The 19,472-nt window shown below is 60.8% G+C and overlaps 2 protein-coding genes across 2 annotated transcripts in view; both read right to left on the bottom strand.

Moving 5' to 3' along the window:
• Positions 1–12,633, bottom strand: part of NHEJ1 (non-homologous end joining factor 1) — a 44,061-nt gene extending 31,428 nt beyond the window's left edge. The window contains exons 1-5 of the mRNA XM_074145747.1: positions 12,462–12,633; positions 11,701–11,886; positions 10,610–10,819; positions 8,418–8,556; positions 6,857–6,915 (exon numbers count right to left, since the gene is read on the bottom strand). Of these exons, the coding sequence (XP_074001848.1) occupies positions 6,857–6,915; positions 8,418–8,556; positions 10,610–10,819; positions 11,701–11,886 (594 nt within the window). The 5' untranslated portion in view covers positions 12,462–12,633. The remainder of the gene's footprint in view (positions 1–6,856; positions 6,916–8,417; positions 8,557–10,609; positions 10,820–11,700; positions 11,887–12,461) is intronic.
• A 2,105-nt stretch (positions 12,634–14,738) lies between these two features.
• SLC23A3 (solute carrier family 23 member 3) lies at positions 14,739–19,217 on the bottom strand. The gene is made up of 12 exons (XM_074145635.1): positions 19,098–19,217; positions 18,699–18,853; positions 18,266–18,360; positions 17,838–17,911; positions 17,219–17,400; positions 16,945–17,068; positions 16,438–16,585; positions 16,104–16,357; positions 15,804–15,909; positions 15,561–15,728; positions 15,263–15,358; positions 14,739–15,079 (listed from the first exon to the last, which is right to left on the bottom strand). The coding sequence occupies exons 1-12, from the start codon at positions 19,203–19,205 to the stop codon at positions 14,739–14,741; spliced, it is 1,851 nt and encodes a 616-aa protein (XP_074001736.1). The 5' UTR covers positions 19,206–19,217.
• Positions 19,218–19,472: the final 255 nt, after the last annotated feature.

A 19,472-nucleotide genomic window follows, 5' to 3' on the forward strand; every position in this document is an offset into this window, starting at 1 on the left:
TGAAGGTCCGAGCAGAGTGGGAGCAGGCAGCCTCAGGAACCTAATGGCTGTGCCCCCTGGGGTGCAGAGCAACCCCCTTGGGCACTGCTGCCTGCCCAGATGTGCCCAGCTGTTCAGCATCACCTCTGCATGGGCTGGCACAACTAGGCTTTGGCCTGAGGGATAGGGAAGGAGAAGCTCTCACAAACACTGACAAAAGCCTGACCGTGGATGTGATGGGAGAAAGGGTAGAGCTGAGGACATGGGGGGAGCTGGGGGAGGGCTTGGGACATGCAGGACATGATGGATAAACCTGGCATGCCCTGGTCCAGACCCATCAGCTGGGGTTGGAGAGGCCGCCACGTCCCTTGCTGACACAGAGCAGTGCCTTTAGAGCCCCATCAAAGTCCACCTTGTTCTCCTCCCCAAAAGGTCCTTTGCTTGTAGGAGCTGCTGCCGCATCCTGAGCCGAAGGGCTGGGACTGCTGGCGGCAGGGTGCAGTGGTGAGGGGCAGACCGTGCTCCACACCTTCCCCCCTAAACCGTTCCCGCATCCCCTTTGCTCAAAACACAGCCCCAATGAGCTCAGCCCAGCGAGGCCAGGACCCCAGATGCCTGCGTGCTCCTCACTGCCCCCCAGGCTCTCCCCAGGGCCGGGCAGCTGCCTGCGGCCGTGGGGCCAATGATGCCCAAGATGTGGGAGGGGGACCGGGGGCGGCGGCGGGGGGATTGCCGCTCCGCTTTCCGGAGGGGGAAGGGGCTCTCCCCCTTCAATGCTCCCGTTTGAGCTGAGGCCTGGCACCGGCTCAAACCACCGCTTGCTGACACGAGATCAATCATCTCCGGAGCTGAGCTGCTCCTCGGCAGCACCGCGCGGCTGGTGCCCATGCACGGGCTGGGGCCTCTCCCGCAGGAGCAGGGTCTGGCCCCTTCTGCCAGATGGCCTGTGATGGCCCTCTGCCTGCCTGCAGCGGCACCCGGCACAGCGTGGCGGGGCATGGCGCAGTATGGCACAGCATGGCATGGCGCGGCTTGACATGGCAGGGCACAGCACGACGTGGTACGGCACAGTACGACATGGCATGGAGAGTACGAGGAAGACTCCGACCGCAAAGGGTGGTTCCCTGCACCTGCCAGACCACGTGCCACTGCAGAGCCAAGGGCTGTGGGGTGCCCCAGGGAGGGTGGTTGCGGTGGTGCTTGCCCATCCCTCCATCCTTAAACAAGCCACCAGGTGATGCTGGGCTCAAGTGGGGCTGGGGCCAAGCAGGCAGCTGCCAGTCCCTGGCCCAGGTGCCACCCAGTCTCCACAGTGGCAGTGCTGGAGCTGTGACCAGGCACAGCTGCAGTCACAGTGGGGCAGGCTGTGAACCCCCCCATGTCCACAGCAGGAACATCGCTGCAGGGCTCCCGGGACAGCAGCTGCTGCTTCCACGGTGCATCCCCATGCCTGGCAGATGCCAGGGCTGGAGCAATCACAGCCAGCCCAGCCCTGGCCCAGCTGCTGGGGGTTCGCTCCTTGCCCGCGGTCTGGGCACTATTTCGGGCAGGCTGCTGCCACGGGGTGCCCATGCCAAGTCTGGTTTTAGCAGCGCGCTGCTCCACTGACTCACTGCTTGTGCAAGCGGCCTGTGGCTGCCGGTGGCAGCCCACAAAGCACACCCTGGCCAGGCCCCCCCTCACCTGATCGAGCCTCAGCAAACAAATAAATAATGCCACAGGGCTGCCCGCCACGCGCCTCCAGGGCAAACACTGTGGGAGGGCTGGTGGCCATGGGGCGGTCAGTCCCCACGCAGCGGTGAGCGCCTGTGCTCCTCTCAAAATGCCCCACTGTGGGCACAAAGTGCTGGACCCTGGACCCCGTCCCCTTCAGCCATCAGATGTGGCACTCTGCCCCTTGTGCCCATCGGTGCTGGCACACACGTTCCTGCTCTCGTGCGCTTGCTTGTGCTCTTGCAGGAGTGACCCTCTGCCCCTCCTTGATGGCAGCAGCGTGCAGCTCCTTGCATCCACGCGTGTGCAGGGCAGCGTGTGTTCTGCTGCCCCCCAGGCGCCGCTGCTGCCTACCACGTTTCCAGCGTGGGACCCAGACCCCGGGGGCAGCGATGAGAAGAGGAGACAGAGGCTTGCTGAAGAACGAAGCAAGGACCCCAACAAGTGGCCCCAATCCGGGGCAGGACACAGGCACACCGCAGATCTTGCTGGATGAGCACAGCATGGAGGCTTGGCTGCACACATGGGCACATGGCTCATCCGAGCACCCCCAAAAGCCAGCCCTATGCCGCCACCTCTGCCTCAAGCCAGCCTGCCCGGGACCTTGCAAGTTTTGCACCACTTAGTGACAGCACAGCAGCCACCAGCTCCTTCCCTGGCCCCACACCGAGGGACCCCAGCCCAGCCAAGCACCCACAGCATCTCCCCCTGGGCCATGCACCCTGCACGCAAGCAAACCACGTCGTGCCCATGCTGCCAGCCCCACTCTGGCCCCAGTGGCAGCTGCAAAGCCACAGCTACCTTGCGCTAATTAAAAACATCCCTTGTCAGAAGGAGCCAAAGGGCCGCTTCCTCCCCGCCACACCAGGCTGGCGCGGGTTTGAGGGATGCTGTCCCCACCCTGCAAATCGCGCAGCCCACCGCCGCCTTCGCCCTTGGTCAGACCACAGCAGCTCCGCTCCCCGGAGCATATTTTTAGCACCTATTAAAAAGGAGAGGCCGGAGGCAGGCAGGTGCCATGCTGGACCCTGGGGCAGCGATGGCCAGTGGCCCTGACAAATGCCCCAGCTGCCCTCCACCTGCCCTGTGTCCCCTTGCGGGAGGGGGACGGGTGCCTGGCCCCCGTCCCAGCCCCGGTGGGGAACAATAAGAGGGACGGTGACCCCTGGGCACCCTGACGTCAGCCAGCACCGCCGCCGGCACTGCCGCCAGCCCTGGCTCGGGGCTCCCACTCTCCCTCGGCCGGGGCCGCGCTGGAAGCCGCCTGTTTGTTTATCTTCCTCTGCAGCATTGCTTGTTTTGATGGCACATCCTCCTCCTCCTCACCGGGCCCTGGGGTCGAGCCGTGAACCCGCCGCGTCCTGTTTGCCGAGGTCCCGCGCCTGGCTTGCGGAGGTGCGGAGCAGCCACCCCCATGCGTGCCGATAAAAATACCCCGGGGGAAGCATCCTGGGGTGCGGGGGCTATATTTGCACTGATGGTATTGGTGAGTTTGTCCCCGGCGTACCTGTCCCTGCCCTTCCCGGGGAAGGGGGGGGGATGGCGCCGCATGTCCTCCCTGCCTCTCCCCCCCCTCGTTGAGCAGGACCATGGGCTCTGGCAGAAGCCGTGTCACGAAACGTCAACCGTAGCCAGGCTGGGGCAAGCTCTCAAAACCCACGGGTGGGCACCCCATTCTGCCCTGTAGGGTCATCTCTGCAATCCACAGGGACACCCAGGGATGAAATCCCCCTGACCCACCAGGTCCCAGACTCCAGCTCTTTCCCCTCATGGCGTGAACCCCTGGGCTTGCCAATAAAAGCTGCCGGCTTTGCCTCGGCTCGCGCGTGGCCGCTGGTCTCCCTCCGGCTCTGCCCAAGCCCAGGCAGCTGCTCAGCAGTGAACCCTTGCCAAAAACTGCGTGTGTGAAAGCGTCGTTTCCTAAACGTATAAATATTCCCAGGGCTTTGCTGGAAAACTCACCATGATTAGTTAAAATGCCCTGGACAGCCGAGTGCACACAAGCCCAGGGAAAGGGCACATCTAAGCCAAGAGGCAGAAGCGTTCCTGTGCAGCTCTGCCCTGGAGGATTGGCAGGTCCTTTCCTCTCCATGGAGGATGTAGCAAAATTCGGAGAAGCGAGCAAAGCTGTGGAGTGCTTTCCCGCATCTCGCCAGACCTGCAGCAGACCATCACAGCCCCCTTCCAGCCAGGAGGTTCTTACCGCTTCCAAACATCCACAGCCTGAATCCCCATTTCCCAGAAAGGGAGGCTGGAAGGACCATCAGACCTCTCCCCCTGACCTCCTGCCCACTGACGTTCAACCACGCACATCCCAAGACAGAGCCCAGCGACTCCCAGGCAGGCTCCCAGCCCACTTTTGGAGACATCAAGAGATGGAGGATCAACCGCTGCCCTTGGGAGCATGCCCCGATCACTAATCGCCCGCGGGAGCAAACCCAAGTGCCTCCATCCTCACTCCAAATTGCCTGGCTCTGGCTCCCGGTGCCTGGCTTGTGCTCCGCTGCTCTCCATGAGATTAAAGAGAGCCCTTCAACTAACCAGCATTTTCTCCTTGTAAAGACCCTCGCGCACTGTAATCAAGGCACCTCTCAATTTTCTCCCTGATTAGTTAGACAGAGCTCTTCCCTTCCAAGTCTCTCAATGCCGGGCTCTCTCCCCAGCCCTCAATTCATTCCCGGGACTCCGTGCTCATTGTCCGGCGTCTTTTTGAAAACCCAGACACGAGAGTCGGTCGCAGCGTTCCTGGCTCCCCACAGCACGTCCCGAGGGACCCCAGCCCCTCTTGCTGCTCCTTTTCGGAGCTGGCAAATGGAGTACAAAACTACTTGGGGGCTCTGACATACCTGCTCAGAGATAACGAGATCATCCAACCCACCCTTTTGCTGCAGGAAGAGAGGGAAGACTGGGCTGAACAGCCAGATTCGGTGGTAGAGAGCTGCAAAGCCACGTTTGGCGTTCCTCACTCACACAAGACCTAGGAGGCATCAGGAGGAACGACGGGGTGCCGCGTTCAAACCAAAGGCAACAGCTGCTCGCATCTCACGGCTCATTGCCGCAGGATAGTACATGGGCCAAAAGCATCATCAGCGGGTTTATAAAGCAACGGGATGAATGCGGAGAGGACAGACCCCCCCAGGCAGACTGAAGGCACAACTGCATCCCTCCACCAGCCTCTCCCCCGCGGCCAGTGCTCAGATCTGGCTGCCAGGAGATACAGAGCGGGAGCATCTCCCAAACCCTCCCATTCCCCATCCACTGCTCCGGCCCCACGATGCTGATCCAGGGCTGTTTTTGGGACACACAGCACCAACTGCTCTCCTATCTTTTAAGTCTCTGCCAGATGAGCTCCCCACCAGCTGCCTTTGCACAGCTCTGTGCAGGGCTGCATCACTTCCCTCCTGCCCACCCTGCACCATTGAGCACCTTCCCCCCTGCCCCACACCCTACCAGCTCTTGGAGGACTCTGAGCTTCAAGCCTGACGTTCATCTTTAGCAGATGTTGTTCAGCCATCCCTTGGACAAAGACACACTTCATCATCCCCCGATCCTGGCACATCCGCCTGCATCCTTCCAGCGACAGCACCGAAACATTTACGGACTGCTTCTGCCATGTCTGCTCCAGTATCAATCATTTTACCACCTCCGTCTACTAATAAGCTTATCCCACTGCTGGGAGCTTGGGGTTTTCTCCTACGACACTAAATAAAAGCCTTTCCTTCTGTCCTTCACCATGATTTTTCCCTGATGTCTTTAGCTTCTGTTATCCATTTTCTACACTTCATAATTTCTAATTTATATTGATTGCTATCTACTCCCGCTCTCCCATTTGTTATAAACTGCTCTTTTATTTCTAATTGCTGCCTTCACTTTGCCGCTGAACCAGAACGGGCTCTTGGCCAGCGCTGCCCTCTTTCTTGATTGTGGAATTGTGGCTTTTTGTGGCTTCTGAAATTCTTCTGAAAGAGCTCACCATTTTCATTCACATTTTTCTATCTAAATGTTTCCTCCGAGTTGATTTCACTCATAATTTTCCCCCTGCTTTGGGAAATTAGCCCTTTCAAAGCATGAAGGATATAAATTACTGTTTAGGAATGTCCTTTCGTTGCCCAGGGTAAATGTAATCTGGTCATGATCATCAGTCCCTAGGCAACCTCCAAGTTGCAGTCCAGCAGTGAATTCATCTCTATCCATCATAACTGGGGGAAATGAAAGTTGCCTGCACTGGATGCAGTGCCTCTCATCTAAAAGAGGGATCGTCTCTAATTTTTAGAAACTCTGCAGAAGGTTCATTGCTGGCTGTGCAAGAGCATCAGCATGTGTCTCACTAAGTGATGTCCTCTCGAAGCCCGTGTGACACCATGGACACCCTGGCTGACTCCCTGGTTCCCAGCAGACTCCGTTGCTCCCCAGCTCCTGTGCCTTCACAGCAAGCACAGGAACACTCAGAAGCCTCTTGAGTCTTTTTGCCTCAATGGGCATCAATCATTTCTGATCTTGCCACATTGGTTTGAATCATTTTAGTGCTTCTGTGATTATTTCCAGTAATGAAAAAGGACCGGAGGAAAGACTCTTTCCTTCCAGCCCCAGTTTCTCCAAAGCATGTGTCTGATTTTAGAGCCGAGCGTGCCAAGGGGGACAGTAGTGGGCACAGCACAGTTAACGGGCTGAAAAGTACTTGTCCCTGCAATGCACCACTGCAAAGCCACCCCCAAAAGCAGCAAATGAACCAAAAGGAGCAGATGGCTTCTCCTCATTCACCTGCTCCCTGCCTGCAATCAGCATCAGTGTTTTGGGTTCACAAGAAGTGTGAGAGGCAGGTGAGGATGCCCCAGTGACGACACGCTCCCATGGAGCAGCCGGCCCAGCTTGCACCCCCAGCAACTCCCAGCAGCCAAGCGGTGGCAAAAGGGTGACCAAACAGGGTGCGACATCCCCACCTGGCTATGCTAGGTGTGCCCCCAGCTCTGCTCACCCTGCAGACCATGTGCAAGGACACAAGGAGGGCCATGGGAGAGCCAGTGGGCATCACCCCTCTCCCTGCAAGTCCAGCCATCTCCCACCAGTGCCCCCACCCAGCCTGGCACACTTCGCACTGGCACTGCTGGTGCCAGCTCCCCACCACCCCTTTGCCAAAGGAGGGAGGACTTGCACTGCTTCTTACCTCAGCCATGAAGTTCTGCTGAAATGTCTTCTCCTGGAAGGGCTCTGTCCGCAGGCGGCCTGCAAGGGAGAGCAGGGATCAGCTTGCGCAGGTCTCCAGACCTCCTACCCTGTCTTCCCCTTCCCCTGTCTGTGGGGCGAGGGGGCTGCAAAGGAATGGCTCCTGCAGGGTCATCCCAGAGCCAGCAGGAGAGGCCAGCGGGCCTCTTGGGCTAGGGACACATCACCCAGTTACCAGAAGGTGCAAGGACCATAGGGAAGCAGTGGAATAAGGTTGAGCCTGTTGATCATGCAGCAGCCAGGTGGCCCAGAGCTCACCCACGCTTGTCCCTGCACCCACCCACACAGAAGAGCAGGGGACAGTGGCAGGACATGCTCAGCACCATTCCCAGATTGAAGGAGCTGCCTGGGTCTGAGCACTGCACAGCCACGCTCAATGGGACAGGGGACTGCTTGTCTCCAGTTGCTTTTCTGGAGGGGTGATCCAGCCTGTGTCTCTTGCAGGACAGGGACAAACCCCTGTTATCCCTCATTCTTCTCTGCACCTCCTTCAAAGCACTGATTTTTCCCTGTCATTGCTAAGATGTTGTCTGGAGAAGCACCTAGCCAGCTTCACTCAGCAGCGCTGGTGCAAAGCTTCCTCCCAGCTTCCTGCCCTGCCCAGGCAACAAGAGAGAGGGTCTTGTTGAGGCTGCCTGCCCACCCACATCAGTCCCTGGACCCAAACCGGGTTGTCCTGGCTGCTCCGAGCTCTGCAGAGCCGGCACACAGCGGGAGACATGAGAGCATGGCCAGCTGGCACAGTTCTAATGCAGCTGCATGGCAGATCCATGCTCCTGTGGTGGGGTACCTGTCACGGTACAGGGTCTGAACCACACTGCCTTCCTGGCCACGATACGCAAGTCAGGGCTGGCCCCCCAGCAGACCACACATCCCAGGGGTTCAATGATCCTGCAGAAGGGCAAGTATCACCTCTGGCAGGAGGACAGAGAATGGCACTAGCACAGGATGACCCAAAAAACAGTGCCCAGCCAGCCTTCATGAGCAGAGGACAACCTCCCCCCGGGTGGCTCCCACAGGCTGGTCCTGACCCATGTCCTACCCAAGGGGGCTTCCTCCTGACTGTCCCCCTGCCGTGGCAAGGCAGGCTGGGCACTGGAGGGGAGCCACAGGCATGGCTCTACTTCCCACGGCGGGGAGAACCGGGAGCCTCTGGTTGCTCTCCAAGTGCTTGGGACGGGATCCTGACAGTGCTCCAGGGCTGGCCCTTGCTGGCATCCCCGCCGGCTCCTGGGGAACAGCCAGGTGCTCTTGGCGAAGTGGAGAGCCCCTTGGCGACTCCCCAACTCCTCCGGCTACCGGTCAAGGGATGTTCCTCCCCCAGCTCTCCCCAGGGGCTGCTCCCCAGCCTTCTGGCTACCGTCTTGCTGCCGGTGCGGCTGAACATGAAACACAAGCCTGGCTGGGTAATAGCCAGAGGGAGCAGAGCACGCCAGCCCCGCGCTAAGGAGGAAACTCATTCCCTGTCTGCTCCGCTCTCGGCCCCGGGCATCCCTCCTCACCTCTGCTGAGAGCAGCCTCGCTCTCCCTGTAATCTTCAATCTCAGCATCCTTCTGGAGCAGCAGGGATGTCAGCTCTTGCACCTGGTACTGCAGCGCCAGGCTCATCCGGATCAGGGGCCGCACGAGGTGACGGGACACCTAGGACGGAGGAGGGACACGCTAAGGAAGGTCCAGGAATGCACACGGCTGTCCATAGAATGGTCAAAGAAGGGAAGCCAGCAAGGTCCTGGCAAGAGCTGCACTCCAGGTCACACAGGGCTCCCCAATGTACCCCATGTCTCACCCAAATCCAGTGGGAAGCAGCCAAAAGGCATGAGCTAGGAGAAGGGAGGCAGGATGCTGTAGGACACATCTCTCCAACCCTCCATCCTTTTCACAGCTGGGGGCTGCAGCAGGGGAGAGCCTGGGTGGGAGAGTCCCACAGGAACAGGGTGCAGGGGTGGGCAACGCTCCACCCGACATTTGGGGTGCAGCAGGAAGAGGAGAGCTCCCCATGTGCCTCCCAGACCCTCCTCACGGCTCTGTGCACCCCAAGGCATGTTCCTACACAGGAAAAAGGCAGAGCTGGGTGAAAACCAAGAAGGACCTGAGGTGTCAAGCTGCGGCTTGAGGAACAGAAGAGACTTTCCCAGGGAGGCGAGATGGAAAGTAACAGGGACCCCAATGTGCAGGACTTACGCAGGCTGCAGCTCCCTGTTGCAGCCCACCATGGCCACTCTTAGTTTATGGCACAAGCCCCACGCAGAGCCCTGGCCATGTCCTCTGCCCTGGAGCCAGGCTGGGCTGCCCTAGCCCACCAGGCACACCGCGCGGTCTCCTGCCTATCACCTCCCCCAGCCCTTGGGAGGGTGTTTGGGATTCCCCCCACCCCAGCACACCTCTTGTCTTTGTGGCCAGACTGAGACCATGGGTGAGAGGGCAGCAAACCCAGCATCGCTCACAAAGCCTTTTCGCTCCTGCAGCAAGCCCACTCTGGACTCCATGCTCTGCTCACCCCCAGGCACAAGCCCCAGAGACGATGGCCATCAGCCACCCAAGTGCTCAGAGGGCACCACCTGCCGCAGAGCTGGGAGGGGGCAAGCGGCAGTTGGTCCCCATTCCCGCATCCGCACCAGCCATGCTCAGCACCCTAACTGCTTCCCACCTCCTGGGTGCCTTGCAGACATCCAGCATGATTCCAAGCAAAGGGAGAGGAGCAGCTACCAGCAGAAAGCTTGAGCTTTGACCCTTCTCAGCTCAGCCTCTGCCCTTCTTGCCCAGGGAGGGACACCAAGCCCCTGGGGCGAGCCAGGCCAAGACCCCGAGTTTACTTGCTCCCCAGTTCAACCTCGAAAGCGAGGAGAGACTCTCCCCCCCCCCCCCCCCCCCCCCGCCCCCGAGCCTGGGGATCCCAGCTCTCCTCCCTGCGACGTCCAAGCACAGCCATTCAGCGGGGGAGAAGAGACGTGCCCCGCAGCAGGAGCCGGGGAACCCGGCGGGAGGCGGAGAGGGGTGTCGGGGATTTAGGGCAATGCCTCCCGCGGCCGCCCGGAGCCGCAGGGCTGGCCCTGGGGCCGGGGCTGCCGCCGAGGCCGTTAGCGGGTACCGGGCGCCCTCTTGTGCGCGCAGGGACGCAGGGCCCCGAGGTGCCGGGGACCCGGGGGAGACCGGCCCGGGCAGCCCCGGCCCCGTAGCGCCCAGCCTGCCTAACGCGGGGGAGTCGGGCAGAGTGGCTGCCCCTTGGGTGCTCTGCTTGAGACACGGGGCTCTTCCCGGAACCCAGAACGTTAGGCAGCCCACTGGTAAGAGCAACCCCTTAAAAGCCAGAGAGACCCCACTTCGATTCTCTTCTGTCACAACAGACCACCTGTGGCTGCTTTGGGGGGTACCCACCATTCTGTGCCCCGCTTCATGGCGTGCACCAAAGGTGAACAGCATCACTCTGCTGTGCCAGGGCACTGGCAGGGCATCATCCCAAACTGGGCATCTCCCTGCTGCTCTGGTAGCAGCATGTACTGAGCCGTCCCTGTCCCACTGCAAGGCGCCAACCAAGATGCCAAAGCCTCAATGGGAAGAAATGGGGACAGTGAACCTCGAGAGTGGCAGCAGACAGAGCCACCAGCGTGGCCCAAACCCACCCATAAGCCTCCAAACATTAGGAGATCTTAATTTTGGCCATCCCCCTCCCCAAACTCTCTGCAGCATCACTCACCATCTCCATGGGAGCGGGGCAGCAGTGGAAGTCCCAGTAGAAGGGCAGCCCTGAGAGCTCGCTCTTCACGTGCAGGCTGAGGCCACTGGCAATGTGGTGGCAGGAGAAGGAGGTGGCAGTGCCCGGCTGCCCTTCCAGCAAGGGGCACATCAGGTTGCGCAAGCGGTGCAGGAAGGAGGACACGTGGACCGTCAGCCGCTTGTTCAGCTCCTGAGGAAAAGCAAGATTAGGGGTACAGCAACACCCCCAGGAGCTTAGCACTGGGAAAAAAGCAGCAGAAACTCCAGCACAGAAGGAGCCAAGCTATTTCTGTGTGTCCCAGCGCTGCAAAAAGCCACCCCTGGGCCTCAGCTTCCAGCCCCACAACAGGACATTCCCCACTGGTTCTCCCAGCCAAACTGGGAAGACTCTCCTGCCCGGGGTGGTGGGCAGGGTCCAATGGTCTCCACTAGCGTATCTGCCCCGCATGCCACCATGAGTGTCACAGGCTGGCCGAGAGCTGTCACAGCTCAGCTAACCTGCCAGAGCTGGAGAATGGCTGCTACCTGTGCCACCAGCTGCTCAGCACAGCTGCTCTGTGACAGAGGGACATGGCACATAGGTGACATGTTGGAGCCTGGACACACAGGCTCGGGTGAGGGGATGAGGCATGGCCCCATGTGTTTTGGGGGCCATGCTGACAGGACACCCCATAGGAGCCTGTGCCTGGGTATGAAAGTGAAGAGGAGTCTCTCCATCACTGGTAGGAAGGCAGCCCTGCTTCAAGCTCGCCCTTAGTACACTGGTCCTGGGGAAACCAGCTGCCCATCCAGCCCACAAGTGAAATGAGTGTGCTGGCCTCATCATGCAGGCCCAGTGAAGACCTGGCTGCCCTGGGCATGCTAAACAGCCTGCCCCACTCTCCCAGGAGGAGGGCACTGGGCCAACCGGGGTGACAGTGTTTGGGCAGAGCCACCCGGGGACTTCCCAGGCCAGGCGTTTGCACCCAAACCCTGTCAGATCCAACAGCCATTGTGTCACTAAGCAGTTCATGCTGGGACATCAGCTGCTGCCAGGAGAAAAGGAGGTCCCTGGACTTTCCAGACACTCACCTTGGACCTTTGTCCCACGACCTGGACGTCTGCACTCTCGTACCAGACACTGCTGAGGTCGGAGATCAGCAGGATGTAGCCAGTATCCCTGAAGCACGCTTTGGCAAGAAAAGAGGACTCGCCAAAGCAAACAGAAGCCCAGGGCTGTGTCAGGAGGCTGTTCTCCAGCTCCTCGCAGTCCTCCATCTGCAAGACAATCAGGCTTCTGCTTTAGCCCCTGCTCAAGATCACCCCGGTCCCTGGGGTGGCCTCACAAGGACCCTTGGTCCCTGCCGGCCCCTCCCTGGTGCCAGCCCCACCTCACAGCCCGGAGGTGAGGATGCTCAGCCAGTTCTGGTCACACACGTCCCTGCACATGCTCATGGCCCTGCTGGAGCAGGCATTTGTGGGGGGAGCTCTGTGCAGGGCAGTTCCTCCCCCAGCTCACCACAACCACCCCAAATGCACCCGCAGACACAGGGCAAGGTAACTGCTGCCTCCCCGGTGCTATCTGGTGCTTGCTAATGCTAACGCAGCGAGACCTCTGCATGCAGATTAATGTTTAAGCCGCCCAGCTTGCAGCAGGACAGGCAGCAGGGCGCCGCAGACCTCCTCCTGCTCCCAGATCCCGTCCCTGTGCTCCGCGGGAGCCACACACCGACGCTGGCAGAGCGAGCACTGCCGCTTCCCGCTCCGTCCCTGCCGCCGGCTCCATCCCTGCCACAACAAGGGGGGACCCGGCCTCCCCCCAGGACTGGGGCTCTGGGGAGCAGGGATGTTACCCGAGGGCAAGAGGATCAGGCGGGCCAAGGGCTGTCGGGGTGAGGGGGGCTTTGGAGAGGCGAGCGATGGCAGGCCGGAGGTGAGGGCCAGACTACGGCTCCCAGCATGCTGCTCTCTTCCGCGGCGTGCGGGGTGCCGGGGCACGCCGGGATGCGTAGCATCACACGCCATGGGTCACCGGCATGGGGAAACGGGCACGGCCACCGCTTCCTCAGGGCCCTGGGAGCCACTGGTCCTGCTCCCTCGCCATTCAGACAGGGATGGGGACCTGAGCTGGTGTGTCCCTCTCCAGCCTCCCCGGCCGTCACTGGAGGTGCCGTGGCCAAGACACTGTGCAAAGCGATGTGGATTGAAATGCTTTAATGCTTATTTAGCTTGTTTTGTGCTTGCTCCTGTTGTGAAATGTCCTGGTATAAGTGCCCAGCTGGGCACAGCCCTCGGGCTGCAGGCACAGAGAGGCAGCAGCAGCTGGGGGCTCCTGTCCCGCGGCCCTAGGTTTATTCCTCAGCCCCAGGGTGCCCGTGCAGGCATGGCCACAGGGCAGGCACCTGCGCCTCTGCTCTCCTGGTCTTGCCCTGGGGCTCGGCTGCTGCACCCCAGTGAGCCCCACATAGCTGGGGCTGTGGGTGCTATGCCTAGGGACTGGGCTCACAAAACACAACAGAGCAGGGCTGTGCCAGCCTGACGGGCCATGGACACCGCACTCCCACCCCCAAGCCCTTCAACCTTCTCCACACTGAGCACAGACGCCCGGGACTCTGACCTCCCCACCCAGCACCCGCACCCTGACTACCATCCCCCACCTGCACCCCAGACATTGAGGCCATCGACTCTGCACCCACAAACTGTCCCATTCCACACCGCCCCCCCCTCCCCATTTGCACTCCATTCACACACACTCCCCGCCCCCTCTCCCTACCATGCAGGCTGCAGCCACCCTCAGGGCAGGGCGGTCATCCCAGAGGGTTCGCATCCCAAGGGGGTGTCAGGGAGGTGGGAACAGGCAGGGGCTTTGGGGTGCAGGACAGGCTGCATGGCCAAGTTAGGGTGCAGGACCCGGTTGGGCTTTGGGCACAGCTGGAGTGCAGGGCCAGGTTGAGGTGCTGGGCCAGGTTGAGGTGCTGGGCAGGATGTTACACCCCAAGCCCACTGGGTGCACAGAGGCCAGCTGTAGGGATCACAGGCAGTTGGGGAAAGGGGGCTCACACCTGGAACCTGCCTACACAGTGGCACCACATCCCCCCCACCCTCTGGGTGCTCAGGACCAAGTGGAGGGAGCAGCCACAACCTGGAGCTGTGATGCAGCCCAAGCACACCACTCCTGTGGACTGGCTCCATTGTCCTCCCAGCCCAAGCCCATCCTTCCTTCGAGCTTGCACCCAGGGCCAGCTTGCATCACCTAAGGGGTGCAAATCCCCAGCCTTTCATACCCCAGTGCTGGGGTTTTGCAGGCCAGTACAAAGTGGTGGAGGCAGCACAGGGTTCTGCTTGCGGACCCTGATCTGCTCTAAACAGTGGAGCAGGGCTGGTGCAGTCTCTGCTGGAATCAGCGTAAACAAGCAGCAGTGGGAAAGGCGGGGGGTGGGACGGTCAAAGGCAATGTTTTCTTGCCCAGAGAACCGCTGCTGGCTGGTTGAGCAGCAAGAGCAATACCTGAGGGGCAGTTAAGTTTCAAGCACTCATAGGACCAACCTGCTGTAGGTGAAAAGAGGTTCACTGATTTAGGGAACTGAGCTGAGCTGCACCCCCAGCCTGGGCCACCCTGGTGCGACAGAGGCAGGGCATTAGTCTACCCCTGGTGCCATGAGCATCAAGGGGCCATGGGCACAGCTGGGACAAGGCAGTGAGGAGAGGGAGAGCCAGCCCCTCTCAAGCACAGTACTGGGGTGAACAGAGACAGAGGCAACAGCTCCGTGGGGCTGGCCAAACCACTGAGCCTTCCCTGGCCACAGCCGTAGGATGATGGTGGGCTTTAGGGGCACCCACATCCCCAGCTGCAGTGGCCATAGCCTCTGTGGTCACCCACCATTGCAGGGTGCCTGGAACCTTCCAGGCAAATCCTGGCTGGAAAGGAAACCCCTGGAAAGGGCAAAGGTGGTTGAAGGTTTTTATAACTCGCTCCCAAGCAGGGAAATGAGGTTTGTGCTGGGAGTGTAGAAGTGCAGGTCCCTCCAAGTCCATGCGGGCTTCAGAAACAAGGAGCAAAGTAGCTTGCAAGCTGCCTTGGGGGGAAGACATAGCCCCAGTCCCCCATAAAGTGTCATCATGCTGTGGGGTCAGGCCACACTGTGCCATATGGACATCTCCATCTCACTTGTCCTCCTGGGTGGCTGCAGCTCCCCTGAGCCGGGTCTGGAGAGCAGATGTGTCCCTTCCCCTGGGGCAGCAGTCCCCTCCTCAGGGTCATGGCTGCCCTCTTCCTCTTCCTCCTCCTCGGTCCCCGGGCAGAGGAAGCAGCAGGGGAAGGCTTTGCAGGAGGAGGGCAGCAGCCTCCTCAGTCCAGCAGGGAGCCCATACACCTGGCTGGCTTCACCCCTCTCTCCACGGGGGCAGCGAGCACCTGCCCCAGCTTTCAGCAACAGCAGGTCAGAGAGCAGCCCTCGCTCCTCCAGGGTTCCTGCAACCAGGGTAATGGGCAGTGAGATGGAAGCCCATTCCTCTGCCTGCACCATCCCAGCCCAATGCTGGGACCCCCAGCAGAGCTGCCTGGAGGCAGAGCTGGTGGTTTGGGGATGGTCCCATGGCCAGGTGCAGCCCTCAGAGTGCAGGCTCGTGCAGACATGCTGTAACATCCCCTCACCTGAGACCGTATTCTCCATGAAAAATGACAAGAAGCCAGTTAAGAAGACAGGCACCATGAGCAGGGAGAGGAAAAGGAGGTCCAGGGGCACCCAGCCTGCAGGGGCAATGCCAGAATCACCCAGGACGTCCTAGCCCAGCAGTGGAAAAGGGGCAGGAGCTGCTGCAGCAGGCCCAGGGGTTGGGGAGGCAGTTGCCTGCTGTCCTGAGCCACCCCAGCCTCCCAGGACATCAGAGATGTGTGGTCACCATGCCACAGGGCCCAAGCCTTTTTCTTGCCTGGGGAATGTCCCTACTACCTGTGACCAGATGAGCTGGAGATGTGCCGAGCCACCGCGGCACCAGCAGCGCCATGAACATGGCGAAGCCGACAATGAAGATGTTCCTCCCCGAGTCGATGTCCGCATACTGGAAGTAGGAGATGCCCGTGCCCACGGCCATGGCATAGGTGACGCAGAGCACCCCCCCTGCGAGGGGCAGGAGTCAGGCAGCGACAGGCAGGCTGCAGGCACCGCAGCGCAGGGGAAGGGCAGGGTACCCACCGTGAACTGCCAGGGGGATGCGGGTGAGGAGCCCTGCCAGCCTCGGGGACAGGCCCAGCACCACACATGCCAGCGCACTTATGTGCACTGAGAAGTGAGAGCCAGTCTGGGGGAAAGGAGGACAGGAAAGTAAGGATGGGGAGTGTCACCTCCCCACTTTATCTCCCCCCCCAGTGTCATATGGACCTGCCTTTCCCAGCACTGGCTCAGTGACAGCCTGGGTGCTACAGGTCCCCCACACCTTCTGCTCCACTGCCTCCCCATCCCTTGCCAGTCTTCCTCCCCCCATCCCAGGCATACCTGTGTAAGGCCGGTGGTACAGGCGTTGGCGATGCTGGCAGCGGTGCCCCCCGGGGTGCCCAGCAGCCCTGCCAGGAGGCTGCCCAGCCCTTCCATGCAGAGCCCCCGGTTGCAGGCATGGGGGGGCAGCCGGGGGGCTCGCAGCAGCCTCCCGCACAGCACGTAGCAGCCCACCGAGTTCATGCTGCAACCGATGGCCATGGCGATGCCCACTGCCAGTGCCCGGGGGGTGAACAGCGGCCACCCCCACTCGCCTGCAGCGGAGGGAGAGGGGATGGGTGACAGGGGCCCTGGCCAAAGGCAGTTAGCTGCACTCAGCCCTGCTGCCCCCCACCTGCGTAGGGGATGCGGAGCCAAGGGGCATGGAAGGTGCTATTGGCCCAGGACAGCTGTGCCATGGCCAGGTCCAGTGATTCCCAGGGGATGCGGAGGTGGCTCAGGATGGCACAGATGATGCAGACAACAGCAAATGAGAGAAGTACCTGCAAGGTGGCAAGGGGAACCTCATCAGGGGACCCTCCTCCCCTGCCTATTCTGGCCAGCATCCCCTCTGCTGTACCCCAAACAGCAGGTCCTTGTCCTGTCGCCTCTCCCAGGGAGCCATGCCACATCTCCCCTCACTGCTGCAGGGAGCATCCCAGGCTCTGCTGCTCCAACACTCTCGAGTGCAGGTCCCCCATGCTCCCACACTGTAGGAGCAGCACCAGGACTTCTCACCCCTGCCTCTGCTCCCAGCACCCAGCTCTGCTTCAAGGCCACCAGGTCCCACCTAACCCCATGTCAAGGAGCCAGGCACAGCCCGGGCACAGCAGAGGGATCAGGGGAAGACAAGCCACAGTACCGAGAATGTGCGCAGGGTGGGAACAGGCAGCTCCATGGAGCCCCCCTGGGCCTGGGGCCAGGTGCAGAAGGGCAGGCGGCAAGACTGCAGGTGCTGGGAAAATGTGACAGCAAGGAGCATGAGCCTAGGAGAGAGAGCACAGGTCACCACACAGCATCACAGTGATGGGGCCCCAAACGTGTGCTGTGTATCGAGGGGATGCCTGTGTTCCTGTCCCCATGGTGAAGGGAAGCCATGTGAGCTGCACATCAGCATGGCCCTTGGGCTCACGTACAGCAGCGCTATTCCCCAGTTAGTAGAGCAGAAGAAAGCAGCCTCCTTGTATGCAGACAGCCCGATGATGGAGAGGCTGGGGGCCAGGACCATGGGCCCGCAGCGCTGGGCTGCCCACCCACAGACTCCAGACACTCCCAGCACCAGCTGAACCAGCCCAGAGACCAGCACAGCTCCAGAGACCTGCGGGAGGAAAGGATGCCCAGGGAAGTTGTGGATGCCCCATCCCTGGAGGTGTTCAAGACCAGGCTGGATGGGGCTTTGAGCAACCTGGTCTAGTGGGAGGTGTCCCTGCCCATGGCAAAGGAGTTGGAACTCGATGATCTTCAAGGTCCTTTCCAACCCAAACCATTCTATGATGGGACCTATGGGACAGGGTATATGGAGAGCAGCCCAACAATCCCTCTTGGCCACACTGCCACTGCCCCAGTAGCATCGCCTGTTCCCTGTGCTCCACTCACCCCAGTCCCAGGAGAACATGTGCATCACAATCCCCATTGCCTTTGCACATCCCCTTATGTCTCCCCTATTTATGGCAATCCCCAGGAAGGCCAGGAAAGGGAATGCAGGTGACCACTGGGGTGGTGGTGGATAGGGACCCCCAGAGTAGGAGCACCCACCTCTCGTAGTGAGGCAGCCCAGCTCTCTGTGACGGTGCAGTGAGGTGCAGGGCATGTGCTGGCCACAGCTGTGCCTGGAAGGGAATTTTGGAGGGAGATGATGCACATGGATGCTGGCCTCCTAGAGCTGGGTCCAAGAACATGCAGTGCAGGGGCTGCTGGCTGGAGAAGGGCCAGTGTGCCAGCATCCCCAACCCCATAATGTCCGGGGGAGACAGCCTCAAGCATATTACAGGCCACAAATCTCATTGGGTGGCACCAGACACATTGCAGGTGTGCTCAAGGGCGAGTAGGGTGCTGTGCACCATCACCAGAGGGGCCAGCAGGCAGGACCCCTCATCCCTACCCTGTGCACCTCCTCACCACCGTTCCCCTCACACTGGCATGGCCTGGGCCCCACAGAACTCAAGCTCCAGGGCTGTGCTCACCATTCCTGTCCATGCTGGCACCAAGGGAGAGGTGGGAGCTCAGCACCACGGCAGGGACCAGGTACTCGAAGGATGGGATTTGAACCAGAGGCAGCCTGGGGAAGGGGACAGCAAGGACACATTAGGGAGGAAAGAGGGGAGAGGGTTGCTCCCAAAGCTCTGGCTACCGGAGGAGTGAGATATGGGAAGCAGAGGAGGTGGAAACCCCAAAGTGGAGGGACATGCGAGAGAGGAGGATGCAGTGACGGCATGGAGGGGACAGCTGTACAGAGATACCAGGTAAGGGGCTGTTATACAAAATCCAGCCCTTGTGCCCTTCCCACCTCCAGCAAAGCCTGTCCTCCCCTCGCCTAGGAGGGGGCAGAGACATGCTCTCCTGGGGTGTCACCCTCCTTCTGGTGACGGCTGCATCCCTTTCATCTCCCTTGCTCACCGGCTCCCCAGAGTGGTCTGCAGCATGGTGGAGATGCCGCAGGCAAAGAGGCTCCGTGCCAGCAGCTCGCTGGTGGCCTGGGGCGGCTCCTCAGGCAGGGTGGGCAGCAGTAGGAGGTGGAAGATGCAGAGCAAGGAGGCCTGCACGGCCAGATGCTGTGTGGGGAAGAGATGGGGTGGTCACATCTGCAGCCCCCTGTGCCCAGCACCCCTGGGTGAACACGTGCTCACTGACACCCCCTGGGCAGCACCCACAACTGCCCACCCCCCTGCCAGCACACCCTGGCCAAGGCCCCAAGCATCCTTTTCCTGGCAGGATGTGGTCCCTGCCACCTGTGAGGATCCCAGCCCTCTCCCCATCACTCTATCTCTCTGGCTGCTCACCGTGATCCTCCCTTACCTGCAGGGCAAAGCAACAGCTCAGCATCCAGGAGCACATCTTCTGCGGGAAGCAGGATGTGAGCACAGGGCTCCCAGCACCAGGCGCTCCGCGGTGGCCCCCATTCATGCTGCTGCCTCCCCACACTGCTCCCAGTTTATGGCACAGAGGGGGTGGGCAGGCTCCCACTCCTTCAAAGGGCTCCTCACAGCCCACGCACGGCTGAACTTCCACCTTTCGCAGGAGCTGCCCCAGGGTTAGCCATTAACTTGAGTTGGTGAGTAACCTGCCCTTGTGGCCAGGAATGCAAGTGTCACCCTGGGTTGTCACCACAAGGGCCAGGTGACAGCCATCCATGGCCACAACACCGGATGCTGTTACAGTGCCAACTGCCCA

Source organism: Numenius arquata, chromosome 3, assembly GCF_964106895.1.
Source record: "Numenius arquata chromosome 3, bNumArq3.hap1.1, whole genome shotgun sequence".
Classification (NCBI taxonomy): Eukaryota; Metazoa; Chordata; class Aves; order Charadriiformes; family Scolopacidae; genus Numenius; species Numenius arquata.